This window comes from Neoarius graeffei, chromosome 24 (assembly GCF_027579695.1).
Source record: "Neoarius graeffei isolate fNeoGra1 chromosome 24, fNeoGra1.pri, whole genome shotgun sequence".
Taxonomy (NCBI): domain Eukaryota; kingdom Metazoa; phylum Chordata; class Actinopteri; order Siluriformes; family Ariidae; genus Neoarius; species Neoarius graeffei.
Window position 1 is genome coordinate 42258134 of NC_083592.1, and position 17856 is coordinate 42275989.

The 17856-nt window shown below is 42.2% G+C and overlaps 1 protein-coding gene across 4 annotated transcripts in view; it reads right to left on the bottom strand.

Moving 5' to 3' along the window:
* The window catches only part of wdfy3 (WD repeat and FYVE domain containing 3), a 306723-nt gene that overhangs the window by 146058 nt on the left and 142809 nt on the right, over window positions 1–17856 (bottom strand). For all 4 annotated transcript variants that reach the window (XM_060907259.1, XM_060907258.1, XM_060907257.1 and 1 more), the window contains 2 exons: window positions 7943–8157; window positions 1716–1828 (listed from right to left, as the gene is read on the bottom strand). In XM_060907259.1, coding sequence (XP_060763242.1) covers window positions 1716–1828; window positions 7943–8157 — 328 coding nt within the window. The remainder of the gene's footprint in view (window positions 1–1715; window positions 1829–7942; window positions 8158–17856) is intronic.

Consider the following 17856-nt stretch of genomic DNA (forward strand, 5'->3'; position numbering starts at 1 on the left):
CTTTAGAAACTGATTGAAACGTGCAAGATAGTCTCGCGCCCTGATTGGTTCAGAAAACGCGAATGACAAACGTTGTGAACTTGAATGGGTTCCGAAGTATGAATTTGGCCCTATATATTATAAACAAGTAATCATATGGTTCCTCGTAAAATTAAGGATCAATTTCACTCGTGATTTCAAAATTCTTTTTTTTTTTAAACTTCAAAATCACTCGTGAAATTAATCCTTAATTTTACTCGGCCCCATACGATTACCTATACAAATAAATAATTACAACAAATAAAATTACATCAAATGAATAAGTCACTAAGTGAGCTGCTTTAAAAACACATGACAGAAACTAACACTTTTGGTGGTGGCACCTTCTGAAAATCATCCTCCAAGATATTTTGTCAGTTTAAAGCTCCCTTGGGGCATTTAGCCCAAGGAAGCAGAGTAAAACATGCTGGTCAACAATGTCTTGTAGCAATGGCATGTTGATGGTTCTTCACCTTTCAACAAAAATGCTCTGAGAGCACAATATCCCCCACTGGCAACTCTGGTAAAACGGGACTGAATTGAACGAAATTGCAGTATGCGTATTGTATTGAATTTCGCGAAATTCCTCCAAAAATTGTGAGAGGAGTTGATTTCAGAAGGCGAGTACCCTTCCTGGGAAGGACGAATGGACGGACATCGCCGCGACATAATTCCCCTTCGGGACTTCTGGCCAGCGGGGGATCATAAACCATGAGTGAGCCTTGTATGTCCAATCTGACGCCTGGTATACACCACATTGTTCATGTTTATTTTGGAATGGAGGTAAAGGTGCTTTTTTTTTTTTTAAACAACAGGGTTAATTTTGTACAATTTATTTTCAGGACATTTATCCCATTCAGTCTGCCACATCTTTAAAATATAGGACTCCAGAGCAGGTCTGGATTTCTCTAGTGAGGGCTCCCCTGGCCACACTGTCTGCCCGCTCATTACCCGCAAGGCCAACATGGCCTAGAATCTAACAACAACAACAAAAAAACGACGTTCAGTTTCTCATCTCATTATCTCTAGCCGCTTTATCCTGTCCTACAGGGTCGCAGGCAAGCTGGAGCCTATCCCAGCTGACTACGGGTGAAAGGCGGGGTACACCCTGGACAAGTCGCCAGGTCATCACAGGGCTGACACATAGACACAGACAACCATTCACACTCACATTCACACCTACAGTCAATTTAGAGTCACCAGTTAACCTAACCTGCATGTCTTTGGACTGTGGGGGAAACCGGAGGACCCGGAGGAAACCCACGTGGACAACATGCAAACCCCACACAGAAAGGCCCTCGCCGGCCACGAGGCTCGAACCCGGGCCTTCTTGCTGTGAGGCGACAGCGCTAACCACTACACCACCGTGCCGCCACGTTCAGTTTCTATCTCTGTAAAAGTTCGAGCTGGTCTCAAATACTAACAAATCAAAGGGTGATTAGTTTTTAAAAAATGAATGCTAGGAGGCATGACCTTGAGTCTGTTTAAAAAAAAACATTTAAAAAGAGTTCTGTTGTTTAGTGTTGTCTATACACTCCAGTGCTAAAAGGAAAGCACGGGCTTTCAGCCAGAGGAAGTGTTCTTCCTTTCACACGCAGACAAAAAAAAGCTCAAGCTGAGCAGTTTACAAGAGGTCACAGATAGTTATGACGGGTCAAAAGAAAAAAATGTTTGCATGGATCATCTGTTGTACTTACTTCTTGCTTCAGCTTCATAGCTCAGGGAACTTGGCTTGTGAACCCGATACTGCTTCAGAAGCTTTTTGTCCCAGGCGCCACAATTTAAAGGATTCCCTAAACGCAAAAACTCCCTGTGGAAAGAAAAACAGTTAAACAAACGTGACTTTTCTTAGCAGTTTTACTGGAAGTGAAATAGCTGGTGGTCTAAACGGCTGCCGTAGTGCAAACAATTAGCGATAAGTTATCAGAGTACGCTCATAATCTAGAAGCCACTGCTGGCTTTAGATATATTCAGAAGATTGCTGTGTGCAATGGAATCGACCTCTACAGTCTGGGAAAGAAGGATTTGTTGTACGATCTCGAAAACGACCATTCAGTCAAGTTCCCCGACATCTCGAACTATCTGGTGTTGCAGACATCCTTCTACACAGCAAAACAGATGAAAGCGTGGAAGAGTATGGAGGCTTACAACTTTTTTTGTATGTGGCTGGGTAAAGGACCTCAGAATCAAGTCGCTGCCGAATGAATCCTGTATTGTTTTTGCCCGTGTAAGTATGTTTAAGCTTTGCGTTCACGTCTTTACAACGAAGCGCTGCAAGTTGAAGTGCAAACAAACAACAGTTCACTTGATTCTCACCTGTGTTGGCTCTTATCGCTCAGGTAACTCATTCACAAAGATCGTCAGAAACCCCTTTAAAGGAACAGTCCACCGTACTTCCATAATGAAATATGTTCTTCTCTGAATTGAGACGAGCTGCTCCGTACCTCTCCGAGCTTTGCGCGACCTCCCAGTCAGTCAGACGCGCTGTCACTCCTGTTAGCAATGTAGCTAGGCTCAGCATGGCCAATGGTATTTTTTGGGGCTGTAGTTAGATGCGACCAAACTCTTCCGCGTTTTTCCTGTTTACATAGGTTTATATGACCAGTGATATGAAACAAAGTTCAGTTACACAAATTGAAACGTGGCGATTTTCTATGCTATGGAAAGCCCGCACTATAATGACAGGCGTATTAACACCTTCTGCGCGCTTCGACAGCGCATTGATACCTTCACTCGGAGTTGTACTATTTTTTTTTTTAGACAGGGCGGACGGACCAGGGCATTCGCCCGCCTGGCTGTGCCCGACGAGGAGCGCTCTCGGCCGGCTTGGGAGGCAGACGGCAGCCCCTCCTGGAAGTGTGGTTTTACCATGGGCCTCATGCGGAAAAATGACAAAGTCCCAATTTTACGATGGGGCTCGAGTTGTACCATTTTTTTTTTTAGACAGGGTGGACGGACCAGGGCATTCGCCCGCCTGGCCGTGCCCGAAGAGGAGTGAAGGTATCAATGCGCTGTCGAAGCGCGCAGAAGGTATTAGTACGCCTGTCATTATAGTGCGGACTTTCCATAGCATAGAAAATCGCCACGTTTCAATTTGTGTAACTGAACTTGTTTCATGTCACTGGTCATATAAACCTATGTAAACAGGAAAAATGCGGAAGAGTTTGGTCGCATCTAACTACAGCCCCAAAAAATACCATTGGCCATGCTGAGCCTAGCTACATTGCTAACAGGAGTGACAGCGCGTCTGACTGACTGGGAGGTCGCACAAAGCTCGGAGAGGTACGGATCAGCTCGTCTCAATTCAGAGAAGAACATATTTCATTATGGAATTACGGTGGACTGTTCCTTTAAAGACCTGGATCTTAGTTCAACAAGACGGAGAAGTGATCAGGGCGCATTGTAACTGTACGGCTGGGGAAGAATTCTGTCGCGACCTTCATGCATATGGACTTTGTGAGGCGTGAGGAGGAAACAAAGAAACAGCTGGGGACTTTAGCGCATCGTGACCAAAAAAAGTACCGTAAAATAACGACACATAGCAAGAAAAGTACTTGGAAAACACTAAGGCCGTAGCTGAGAGGGATATACAGTACAAACCTTTCACCAAGTGATCACCGCAAACTCGAGCGTGCTTCGACTCGGCTCCCTTCGATTTCAGTCAGAGGTTCAAAAGCCACCTTTCTCGACATGTTTTTGTGAAATCCTGTATTCGTTCACCCTTTTTTTTTTTATTAGTTCACAGGAAACCCCGAAGAAACTTTTATCAGTTTCACGGTTTGACCGATTCAAACAACCTAAAACAACGCAAGCGTAAGGCATTTTTCATTCGACCAATGAACCTTCTCCCAATTTTAATAGCATTTCACAAAAAAAAAAACCTCAACCCATGACGGTTTGAACTTAAGCACCATCACAGATGAACACTTTTTCTTTATTCCTTTTTTCACAGTTGCAAAGACGAGATGCAAAAACACAAACCAAAATACAGACTTTGATAGTGGAGCGCGTCTACGTCCTCCATCAGAGCCGAGCAGCCGTGCGGAAAATTAAAAACACTCATCTGACCATGTACTTCGAGACAATCCACGGACAACTTTAAATACCGAACCCTGACTAATATGATCACTCTCGCTTTAACACAAAGAGCCTGCTATGAAAGCGCTGTGAGCTTTTGAGTGCCAGCGATCTGCTTGGATAATCAGGCACACGCTGATTTTATTTACACAGTGAATCAAAGACAGATAAGGAGCAGAGCTGACTTTTAATAATCTCACTCGTCAACGCCACACTGCGTGGATGAGTAAAATTTGAATAATTGTGATGTTACGATAGTAGCTATGGGAAAGACTGTGTGCTCTCTTTGAGCTCAAACAATAAACAGAAGTAAAAGCTTTATTTTGTTTCATGACGACTAAAGTTTGAACTGAATTAGAAATTAGCAAACCTCTACTGGTAGACGTTGAATATTGCGGTCATCAGTTTAACTGACTCAATCCTGGATGTTATTTACTGCTGGTTGAAATTAGTCATGTGACCAGTAGCATGATTAAAAAAAAAAAATACAGCTTAAACAATAATAATAATACAGCATTTTAACTCTTTACAGAGTATGTAAGCGCTCTTCTTTGTTTTGATGACGACGACTACGTAGGAGCTTCACAGATATTTCTGCCAGTCATAATCTGATCACAAACTGAGTTGATTAGATGGCATGTTTCATTACAGCATGTAACTAGACAAATATTGTTCAAATCGGTGGGAAAAGCATTCTTAGCTAGCAAAGCTTTCAATATCTTTTGGCAGCCTGAACCAGCTCCTTAAAGCAGATACGCAGAGCCATGGCCTCACTTTCATTTATAAATGCCTTGAGACCTCAAGAATGGCACAGGAATAGTTCTGAGCATTAACAATGAATCTAAGATAGTAAGTTTTACGATTAAAGTGATTTATATAGGTAGCGGTCTGAGTGAACGACCTTGACGTCCGTAACGTCACAGCAGGAAGTCTATCGGTCTCATCGCCATTTCCGCGATACGAAAACACAGAGCTGACTGCAACTCCGATCCTCCATTTTGAGCTAATTTATCGCCATGACACGCAGATGTGTTACTAAATCCACCTTCTGGCGGGTGCATGTTGCATTCATGGCTCAAGTATGATCAAACTGCAAAGATTTGGACGCGTTTTGTGAGAAGTTCACGGGCACACTGGGCGCCTACGAAGTGGTCTCTACTCTGCTCTGCACATTTTACTGAAGACTCGTACGAGACCTCTGATCCGTTGAGGAGTGTTAGCTATAAGCCCGTATTGAAAGAGGGAGCAGTACCAACAATTTAAAAAAAACTACAAGTATTTTATTTATTTATTTTTTTAAAGGAAAGTAAGTTCAGTTGCACCAGTCCTCCTGGAGCGTGAGCTGAGGGTTGTTGCTAAAATCAGTGACATCCCGTTCCATCCCGGGTTTTAGTAATTGCCTGAGCCGAGCAGTAATGGCGGAGTACACAGTATGGAGAGAATGAGTGGAGCAGCTGTCTGATTTCTAAACTGGATATTGCTGCCATCTCGCCCTTACATGGAAGAAGCGAATGAACGGAGAACTGAACGAACAACTGAAAGTCAGATTGTTTCAAAACAAATCGGCCACAGGGTCGGCCTTAATGAAGCGAGAACAGACGGGTAAGCGCCGACTCTCATTTGGATTTAAAAAGGAAAAAAAAAAAAACACGTTGTTTACCTGCATTTAGATTAATACATGTAACTTGTATTGTGTGTTTAAGTTACCGGTATAAGATTATTTAATTTGCTTCAGAATGTGATCGTCTCAGTTCATCTGATTATTTAATTAGCCTTTTACATTTTATCAGTGAAAATGCATGCATGTACATGTATGTTGCATAAGTTAGAACACCTATCCTGTTTTAATGAGAGTGAACCCATAATCAATGAAGTCAAATCAGTCTTAGTTGAGCAAGTCAGTAACGGCATTTCTTACTTTCACCGTAAATTTTTATTTATATGACTTTGGTCTGTAGCTGTAAAAGGCCTCGGCCTTAAAATTGGTTCCCGATGTCACGCACTCCGGGCTGGCTGGCTCAGCTCAAATGCCAACTTTGCGGTCGATTTTAACTCTCAAAAATATATATACATACATTTTTTATTCCCATTTACGCAGCATACAAGAGTCAAGGATGGAGATACTATCCACTCAAAGTACATTGAAAAACATTTACGTGTCATTTTGCTCAAGTATATTTATGTTGAGGCATCAGTTATTATTATTATTTTTTAATCAGGAAAAAAAAAAATTCAATTCTGAACACAGTGACATCTGATGGAGTTTCCCAGACTGCCACACAAATAAGCTGAAAAAGAAATGGCTGTTTTAGGACAAAATAATAAAAGTAAAAATGCTCCATGATGAGCCACCTGCGATCCATCAGATAAAATAATTTATCTTAAAGGCTGTCAATGTACGACCCCGGTTCCAAAAAAATGTTAGAACACTGTGTAAAACATACATGAAAAACAGAATGCCGTGATTTGCAAATCCTTTTTAGCTATATTCAATTGAATACCATACAAAAGGCAAGATATTTAATATTCAATCTGATAAACTTAATTGCTTTTTGTAAATATACACTCGATTCTGAATTTGATGCCTGTAAGACGTTCCAAAAAAAAAAAAAAAAAAAAGGTGACGAGGCAACAAAAGACTGGGAAAGTTATGTAATGCTCAAAAACAAACAAACAAACAACAAAATCCACCGGTTTGGAACATTCTACAGGTAAAAGGATTCACTCGCAATGGGAAAGGCTCAGTTGTTCACGAGAAAGGATGGGGCAAGGTTGAACACTTTCAAAAAACTGCACAAGCAAATAGCGCCAAATTTTTTTTTTTAAATTCAGAGAATCCAGAGAAATCTCCGCATATAAGGAACAAGGCCGAAAACCAACAATGAACACCTGTGACCTTTGATCCCTCAGACGGCCAAGCATTAAAAACCAACATGACTGTATAAAGGGTATTACTACATGGGCTTGGGAACGTTTCGTAAAACCGTTGCCAGTAAACACAGCTCATCACTGTACCTACCATGCAAAGTGAAAGCCAAATAACATCATCCTCCAGAAACGCGGCTGAATTCTCTGGGCCCAAGCTCATGTGAGATGTACTGACGCAAAGTGTAAAAATGTGCTGTGGTCTGACGAGTCCACATTTCAAACTGTTTTTGGAAAAATCATGGACATTGTGTCTTCAGGGGTAATGAGGAAAAGGACCTGCCAGATTGTTCAGATGGTCTGGGGTGTGTTGGTGCTCATGGGTAACTTAACTTGCACATCTATGAAAGCACCACTAATGCTGAAATGTACACACAGATTTTGGAACACCACATGCTGCCATCCAGAAAAGTGTCACAACAGCATGGCTACGTATAAATGAGTGCAGGTGCTAAACTGGCCTGCTTGTCTCCCACTGAAAATATGTGGTGCATTATGAAGCACAAAATACAACAACAAAGACTCGAGGCTGTTGAGCAAACTCAAGTCGGACATCAAGCAAGAACGGGAAGAATTTCACGTTCAAAACGTCAACAATTCGTGTCCTCGGTTCCCAAGTGTGTACTGAGTGTAGTTAAAAGAAAAAGGTGATGTAATAACAGTGGTAAACATGCCCATGTACCAACTTTTTTAGAAGGCGTTGTAGGCATCAAATTCAGGACGATTGTAGATTTACCAAAAAAAAAAGTTTCTCGGTTTAAACATTAAATATCTTGTCTTTGTATTATATTCAATTTAGAACAGGGGTTGTATGATGGAGGTAAAGATATCTAGGTCCTCGTGTCCGAGTCCTTTAGCGAATAATGCAGAGCTACGTATATTTATCAGGAAATTTTTCCAGACTGCTTGGTTTTAGACTGACCGGAGAGCCATAGGTTGTAGGTTCTGTGAGGCGAGCCTCTCGAACGTCCTCTGCAGCGGCGGGTGTAGTGGGTGCTCCTCGTCACTCATGGCACAGCTGCAGCGCTGTAGCAGGCGTGATGGCAGACCTGACTCGCACAGCACCTGCTGGTTCCTCTCAGAGTGGACCAACAACTGCAGCACATTTGCCACCGCCAACTGCAACTCCAAGGCATGCTGGGAAATAGGACAGTTAGGAAGAATAATCAAAGATCATATTAGTATTCAAAACATCTGAAAGACGGTTTCAAGTCAAGATGATCTTTGTGGTTCAAGTAAAGAATGCAGTCCTATTCACCAGTGTGACTAAACATCACCGCCATCATTCAAAGCAAACAGACCATTCTGTTGGATGAAACCTTTCATTTTATCAGCACTGTTACAAGTAGAGCCCGAATGATCAATTAGCATGCCGAATCAGGGAACTGAGATATGAGCTAATTGCAGATATATGATGGCCGAAAAGAAAAGGAGACAGAAGATGGATCCTTCAACCATGTGATGAGTGTTGTAGTTGCATAGTTTGTCCACCAGAGGACATATAGCAACTCCACAGTTGGAAAGACGCGTGTTTGGAAAGCCACAAATCACAACAATCAGCTGACCCAAGCAGAGTAGATCTCTCTCTCATTATCTGTAGCCGCTTTATCCTGTTCTACAGGGTCGCAGGCAAGCTGGAGCCTATCCCAGCTGACTACGGGCGAAAGGCGGGGTACACCCTGGACAAGTCGCCAGGTCATCACAGGGCTGACACATAGACACAGACAACCATTCACACTCACATTCACACCTACGGTCAATTTAGAGTCACCAGTTAACCTAACCTGCATGTCTTTGGACTGTGGGGGAAACCGGAGCACCCGGAGGAAACCCACGCGGACACGGGGAGAACATGCAAACTCCGCACAGAAAGGCCCTCGCCGGCCACGGGGCTCGAACCCGGACCTTCTTGCTGTGAGGTGACAGCGCTAACCACTACACCACCGTGCCACCCAGAGTAGATCTGCTAAGTTTTTAAAAAATTTTTTGTAATTTTATACATTTGACTTCTATACCAATATATTTAGTTGTTCAAAGTACTATTTATGACGATAAAACAAGTTCCTTTTTAAAGTACATGTCTTGGTGAAGACTACACATAAATGTAAAGGAAAATCTTTACGTTGTGTTTCCGGGGGGGAAAAAAATGAAAAAAAAGAAAGATTGGCCGATATACAGGGGGCTGCAAAAGTAGGTATACGGTAAGGATTACGCGCGAACAACAGCAGCAGGACGACTTCTACTTTCAGCAGGATGGGGCGCCACTGCACTTCGCACTCAATGTGCGTGAGCTACTTGACAAAGAATTTCCCAACAGGTGGACTGGACGTCGGGGAGCCGTTGACTGGCCACCACGTTCGCCCCATGGACTTCTTTTTCTGGGGATGTGTAAAAGATAGGGTTTTTGCACACAAGCCACGTTCTGTTGATGCCATGATTCAGTTCATTCGGGAGGGCTTGCCAGGAAATTGATGCTGATAAAGACCTTTGTGCCCGAGTGTGCATGGGTGTCCACACTCGACTCGTGGAGTGTATGAATACCGAGGGCAAACAGTTTGAACATTTGAGGGATTAATATGTTTATTATTGATGTTATTCTTGATAGGTTTGTATAATCAATAAAATAATGTTTTGTTTTTCAATACTGTATGCCTACTTTTGCAGCCTCCTGTATAATTATCTGATATTTAAAATCCTCAAATATTGAAATCAGTATCGGTGTTAAACCCCACTGGCTTTTTCCTGTATATAGGACGCTGATAGTGCTGTTTTTCTCACCGTCTCCTTCATATCTGGATGTTAGTAAGAGTTATAGCTTGTGGCTCAAAACAAACCTGACCTGCACTTATGACCATTTTATAACCGTCAGTAAGGCCAGTATCTCACTGGGCTGCGACAGCCTGCGACACAACAATTGCGATAAAATATGCGAATTAGCGACGATTTTCACTTGGAATCACACTGAATTGATATTTGCATATTTGTGACGCCTCACCGAATCCAGGGACACGTCGGCCGAAACGAATCCGAGATAATCGCAAAAGAAGCATTTTTTTTCTTCTCCATCATGTGCAAGTTGAGATCTTGAAGAATGCAATCAGTATTTCAGATAATCGATTGTTTTGTTGGAAAAGCATACATTTTTTGTTGCAAATTGTCTCGTTTTTGTCAGGACTGTAGCCTGCTGGGGGGTGTGGGTAAATTACCATATGGGCCATTCACATGATGATTTAAGTCTTTTTTTTTTTTCGTGAATCAGCTGTATGATACGAGCTGAGCTCGTGGCTACTTAAGCTGCATACAGGCATGTAATTTCACTATGGAATGAGCAAGCTAAACAGAGCGCAGAGGAGCTGAAACACCGCGAAGCAAACAGACACATGGTATTTACATTGGAGATAACCATTTCTAGCAAAAAAAAACCCAACCAAAAGGAAGCTAGAATTACATTCCATCGGAGGCATTGGTGTGTGCAAGGCGCCGTTTCTCTTTCTGATGGGGTAAGTTTATTAATCTAAGGCTGTGTGGTTATTTTTGCATGTAACGGAGAGTGTTGTGGTTTGGTTAAGCCTAGGTCACAACCGGACGTACGATTTTTTGGCCGTGTGATTTTTGGCGTTTCCCAAATCGCTGCGGTTTTTTTTTTTTGTTCGTGGAGAAAGACGTGCGTTGGCCGTAAGTTTGTCTTGCAACCTGAAAAAAAACGTAAGCGCCCGTAGAGTTTGTTTGACATGACAAAGAACCTCTGCGGCCGGTCTGCGGCTCGAAAATCAGCACGTCACACGCGCGCGCTCTCGTGCGTTTCACACGCGCCCTCCGTGCGTTTCTTGCATGTAGACCGGCCGTAGGAGCACGTACGGCCGGTTGTGACCGAGGCTTTACATGAAACTAGCGTTGTGTTAGTTGCGTCATCATCGTGCTATCTTTCTTTCTTACGGTGTGAGTAATTTTTCAACCACAAAACGTTTAAGTATACTTTAGGACTTATTTTTGTACTTCATAATTGTGTTGGGCATACTTTGCATGGAAGGAAAATTGACGTGGTGATCTTTGTTTACATGAAAGTAGCATCGTGCTAGCTCGTAGGGGGTAGGGCTTTCCTTAATATCATGCAAATGAGCAGCATTATGTGCCCGCCCTGCACCCAGAGTAGCTGAGATGGAAAACGTTGAGGGCGATTTTCTCCCTTTTCTGTTTTAAGAAGTATACACTTTCAAAAGGCCACACATTCTTCAAATATTGTCAGATCTCCACATGGAAGGCATCATTGGAAAGCTTAGAAACTGTCCTTTCTGAATCTGTCAATAACTCAAAATGCCCCCGGGCCGACATGTGTCCCTGGATTCGGGCACATTTTATCGCAATTGTGTCGCAGCCCAGTGAGATACTCTTGCACTTCCTGTCTCACAGAAACTGACTTGAGAAGGGTTTGCGACGGCTTTGCGACACCAGCGACGCATTTGAGGCTATTTTGAGAGAAATTGTGTCGCACGAATTTTTTGAACACGTTCAAAATTTCAGCGATGAAGGAGCGACACTTTGCGACTCATGCGAGGAAATTGCACTGCAAAAAATAAAAATCTTAGGAATTTTGTCTATTTTCAAGTCAAAACATCTAGCCACCCTGATTATAAGACATAATTGCCCAACAAGCAAAACCTCATTTAGCTAGAAAGGCTAGTTTTTAGACAGTCCATTTTGAAAATCTTGTATAGACAAAAGTCTTGGAAAAGTCTTATTTGACTTTTATTAGTCTTATTAGTATTTTACTAATTACAGGTCACAAAAGGAGAATCTTTTAAGCTAGCAATGCTTAGTTGTAGAATTTAACAATCCTAATATTAGTATATTTATCTTAAATTCAGTTTTTACTGCTAAGACTTTGTCATGAATTTAAGTGAAATACCCTTAAAATGAAATAAATAAAAATGACTTGAATGGCTAAATGTAAGAAGTACGATCTTGTTATAAGAACTATTTTGATTATTTTGAGTTAATCAGATCTCGCATAATAAGTTCCCCAATCTTATTTTGGAATTATTTCATCTAAAAACAGGTTAGATTTTTCATCTTACTTTAAGAAATCTTACCAAGTCAAATTTGACTAGTTCCATTGGCAGATTTTTTTCACCTGATTCAAGCAAATATGCTTTGTTTTAATCTTTTATTTCTTATTTTTGAGAGGCCATTTTTTGCAGTGTGAGAAGCCCCGCGAATGTTTCAAGACTCTTCTGAAACTCTCTCGCGAATGACGTTCGCAATTTGTCACACGCTGTCGCAGCCCAGTGAGATACTGGCTTAAAGGTTTTAATGAAGTCAACTTTGAGCTTCACATTTGCCCCTTTTCCACCAAAGCAGTTCCAGGGCTGGTTCGGGGCCAGTGCTTAGTTTGGAACCGGGTTTTCTGTTTCCACTGACAAAGAACTGGCTCTGGGGCCAGAAAAACCGGTTCCAGGCTAGCACCAACTCTCTGCTGGGCCAGAGGAAAGAACCGCTTACGTTAGCGGGGGGGCGGAGTTGTTAAGACCAACAACAAGAAGACCGCGAAAGATCGCCATTTTTAAGCGCCGAGAAGCAGCAGCTGTACAAACGCGAAGTCATCCATTATTATTATTATTATTATTGTTGCTGCTGCTTCTTCTTCTTCCGTGTTGTTTTTGCTTTGATATTCGCGCCAAGGTTTATGTAAACGTAGCGCCGTAACTGACGTATACAGCGACGTAATGACGTGGCTCCACTTAGTACTGCGAGCTATGGAAAAGCAAACTGGTTCTCAACTGGCTCGCAAGTAGAACGAGTTGTGAACCAGCACCGGCCCCGAACCAGCCCTGGAACTGATTTGGTGGAAAAGGGGTAATTCACCGAGCATGTTTTAAGCTGTATATAAAGCTAAAATGTCCAAGTTAAAATCAGCTTGAAACGTGCTCCGTATGGATCATGTCATGACGTCATGGCTGGCTGCAGAGATTTATTTATTTTTTTCCTCTTACAAGAAAATGTGATTGAAGCAATTGGGACGTGTTTTGATGAAGCTGACAGCAACTCAAGCAGAGAACACTCGAGAGAACAGAGACCCCCATCGAGATTATTCCAAACTTTTGTCAGCTCGTCAATTCTCAGCACACTCATGATGACATGAAAAGCCAGAGTTGCCTATAGACAGAGAATCGTTTTCTCAGTGGTTGAAGATTATTATATATTTAGTGACAAGAAAAGGCTGTTATGGGTTTTATTTATTTATTTATTTTCAGTCAAAACTGCGAAACCTGCTTTCATGCTAAACAAAGCTACGTTATTTGACGAGATTTCTTTCCCAGTTGCCTGAAAGAAACAAAACGATTCCATGATTCATAATTTAGAGACACTTATTAAACATGAAAATCAGTCCGATAAATCAGTTAAAGTGCCATTCCACCATTGGATGTATTTTTTTGGCATAAAATACAATATATTTTATGACAACATGACTAGACAGAGAAATCTTTTAGCTTCAAAATGATATATCAAACATAATTTTTTGACAACGACAAGTATATTAATTTTGCGACCAAAGTCACCTACCCTTTTAATTTCCGCGCGGTAGTGAAACGTGATGTCATCGGCAGGTTCCCCGTCTTGTGTACCACGTCACGTGTGACGTGGCACAGATTATCAGCAATGGCGGATAGAACGCGATTGTCAGCTTCGGAAAAGAAGCGAAGGAAAATAGCGAGTGATGCCCAAAGGAGACGGTCGATGGTGAATATCGGCACAGCAATCGACAAGTGGAAATCGCGTTCTATCCGCCATTGCTGATAATCTGTGCCACGTCACACGTGACGTGGTACACAGGAAGGGGAACCTGCCGATGACATCACGTTTCACTACCGCGTGGAAATTAAAAGGGTAGGTGACTTTGGTCGCAAAATTAATATACTTGTCGTTGTCAAAAAATTATGTTTGATATATCATTTTGAAGCTAAAAGATTTCTCTGTCTAGTCATGTCATAAAATATATTGTATTTTATGCCAAAGAATACATCCAATGGTGGAATGGCACTTTAAATCTTCTGACTGCGAAGTTGAATTCTGGGCAGAATGTTCTATTCCTATTGCTGTTGGCGTTTCCAGATGTTTCGCTGCTGCACACACGGTGGATCCTACGTGTACGTTTTTTTGCCGAGATAAAATGCATCCCGTATTTTACGATTCCAGAGGTTACCAAAGCAACTGAGCAACAATATCACGTGACCACCATGGAGCGTTTGACCAACTTTTAACCAAAACAAGTCGGCATGGGCAAACATGGCGGACTCCGCTCTCTCTCCAGCTAAAAGCCAGCGGAAAAGAAAAAGAAAACCTGCCTAGTGAGTGTAACTACAAGATAGAGCAAGGTTAGATGATGTCATTTTTCTGGATAGAAATCATTCCAGCTAGCGCTTAGCTATCTTAGCCTTAGAATGCATGGGCTCGACTCCACAGTCGCGAGTATGGAGTTATACACCTAATGTTTTGATCTTACAGAGAAAGAAACGAGAACACAAAAGTAGTACGAGAGAAAAGATAGATTTGTCTTTTGTTTCACGGATCGATTCTCAAATTTCAACCACAAATTACATCCCTACGACTTAAAACTCTCGCAGGTCGATGTAGAGTCACGATGTTTTCCGCACGTCGCTATCTTGGTGTGATGCAGTTCCACAGTTATGCTAATTCGTTAAAGCTCCTCACGCTTGGTTCTTTCCGCAGGGCCATACTGTTTACCTCAAGAGGGAGGAAAACAGTTCCAAAATGGAGAAAAGCAACCCACAGCATATCAAAATGATCACGTCTCGTCCGCATGATCTTGTTCTTGCGAGACATGGGAAAATGCCATGCACTATGAACAAATTTTAAATTTCAGATGACTTTGCAGTCAGTACCTTTACCATAATGTAAAGTTTCTAAAACTAGCCAGGTTTCCATTGTAGTTTTTTTGCAAAAGATAAACGATATTTTCAACATTTTGACAGAACACAATTGTGAATGGTTTGCGTTTCCCTTGAATGATGTTCTGGGATTAAACCTGGGTTTTCACCTCTCACCATAACTGTTACAAAGCTCTCTATTTTCAGAAAGGTAGCGTTTCTATTTGCTCTTCATATCATGCGAAAAATGTTTCTCTGTTTCAATTTTTGCAAAATATTCTTTTATCGAATCGTTCGAAAAACCACCTCATGCAAGCAGAAGAACTTTTTTGCAATATTTATCAAAATTCACATCTTTCTATTACAACCCTGATTCCAAAAAAGTTGGGACAAAAGTACAAATTGTAAATAAAAACGGAATACAATGATGTGGAAGTTTCAAAATTCCATATTTTATTCAGAATAGAACATAGATGACATATCAAATGTTTAAACTGAGAAAATGTATCATTTAAAGAGAAAAAGTAGGTGATTTTAAATTTCATGACAACAACACATCTCAAAAAAGTTGGGACAAGGCCACGTTTACCACTGTGAGACATCCCCTTTTCTCTTTACAACAGTCTGTAAACGTCTGGGGACTGAGGAGACAAGTTGCTCAAGTTTAGGGATAGGAATGTTAACCCATTCTTGTCTAATGTAGGATTCTAGTTGCTCAACTGTCTTAGGGCTTTTTTGTCGTATCTTCCGTTTTATGATGCGCCAAATGTTTTCTATGGGTGAAAGATCTGGACTGCAGGCTGGCCAGTTCAGTACCCGGACCCTTCTTCTACGCAGCCATGATGCTGTAATTGATGCAGTATGTGGTTTGGCATTGTCATGTTGGAAAATGCAAGGTCTTCCCTGAAAGAGACGTCGTCTGGATGGGAGCATATGCTGCTCTAGAACCTGGATATACCTTTCAGCATTGGTGTCTTTCCAGATGTGTAAGCTGCCCATGCCACACACACTAATGCAACCCCATACCATCAGAGATGCAGGCTTCTGAACTGAGCGCTGATAACAACTTGGGTCGTCCTTCTCCTCTTTAGTCCGAATGACACGGCGTCCCTGATTTCCATAAAGAACTTCAAATTTTGATTCGTCTGACCACAGAACAGTTTTCCACTTTGCCACAGTCCATTTTAAATGAGCCTTGGCCCAGAGAAGACGTCTGCGCTTCTAGATCATGTTTAGATACGGCTTCTTCTTTGAACTATAGAGTTTTAGCTGGCAACGGCGGATGGCACGGTGAATTGTGTTCACAGATAATGTTCTCTGGAAATATTCCTGAGCCCATTTTGTGATTTCCAATACAGAAGCATGCCTGTATGTGATGCAGTGCCGTCTAAGGGCCCGAAGATCACGGGCACCCAGTATGGTTTTCCGGCCTTGACCCTTACGCACAGAGATTCTTCCAGATTCTCTGAATCTTTTGATGATATTATGCACTGTAGATGATGATATGTTCAAACTCTTTGCAGTTTTACACTGTCGAACTCCTTTCTGATATTGCTCCACTATTTGTCGGCGCAGAATTAGGGGGATTGGTGATCCTCTTCCCATCTTTACTTCTGAGAGCCGCTGCCACTCCAAGATGCTCTTTTTATACCCAGTCATGTTAATGACCTATTGCCAATTGACCTAATGAGTTGCAATTTGGTCCTCCAGCTGTTCCTTTCTTGTACCTTTAACTTTTCCAGCCTCTTATTGCCCCTGTCCCAACTTTTTTGAGATGTGTTGCTGTCATGAAATTTCAAATGAGCCAATATTTGGCATGAAATTTCAAAATGTCTCACTTTCGACATTTGATATGTTGTCTATGTTCTATTGTGAATACAATATCAGTTTTTGAGATTTGTAAATTATTGCATTCCGGTTTTATTTACAATTTGTACTTTGTCCCAACTTTTTTGGAATCGGGGTTGTACTTGTTTTTTCGCAATTTCAACTTGCGGGTTAATGGAAACACGGCTATTATTACATCAGTGTTCTCCACAGGTGCTTTTAAAGTGGCGCACTGCCACGTTATAGTTCTGGCCCGCCATCCTTTTCTTAGCAAAAAAACAAACCATAACTTCATCAGTATACACCAAATAAATCATAACGTATTCGCTTTATTATAATTTTGTAACTGGGCGGCACGGTGGTGTAGTGGTTAGCGCTGTCGCCTCACAGCAAGAGGGTCCGGGTTCGAGCCCCGTGGCCGGCGAGGGCCTTTCTGTGTGGAGTTTGCATGTTCTCCCCGTGTCCGCGTGGGTTTCCTCCGGGTGCTCCGGTTTCCCCCACAGTCCAAAGACATGCAGGTTAGGTTAACTGGTGACTCTAAATTGACCGTAGGTGTGAATGAGAGTGTGAATGGTTGTCTGTGTCTATGTGTCAGCCCTGTGATGACCTGGCGACTTGTCCAGGGTGTACCCCGCCTTTCGCCCGTAGTCAGCTGGGATAGGCTCCAGCTTGCCTGTGACCCTGTAGAACAGGATAAAGCGGCTACAGATAATGAGATGAGAGATTTAATACGCAGAAAACCATTAAACGAATGCATACGGGGTTACCTCAAGTGGCCACACGACTGCTATAGAAAAATATCCGGCCGGCTGGGTACAGATTGTGACCCGGAGCTCTGCAGATTGAGGTCTATCCCTGCGTTACACTACACCAGGGGTCTTCAATCCTATCCGCAAAGGGCCGGTGTAGCTGCAGGCTTTCATTACAGCCAAATTGGAGGCTCACTTGATTGTTGATTGGAGACGAGGGTGAAATGATTAAACAAGTGAAATCAGGTGTAGCTCCTGCTTGGTTGGAATGAAAGCCTGCAGCCACACTGGCCCTTTGCGGATAGGATTGAAGACCCCTGCACTACACTATACTGACACACAGTAATGCTGGAAGCTACAAGCTGCAGCTCGCC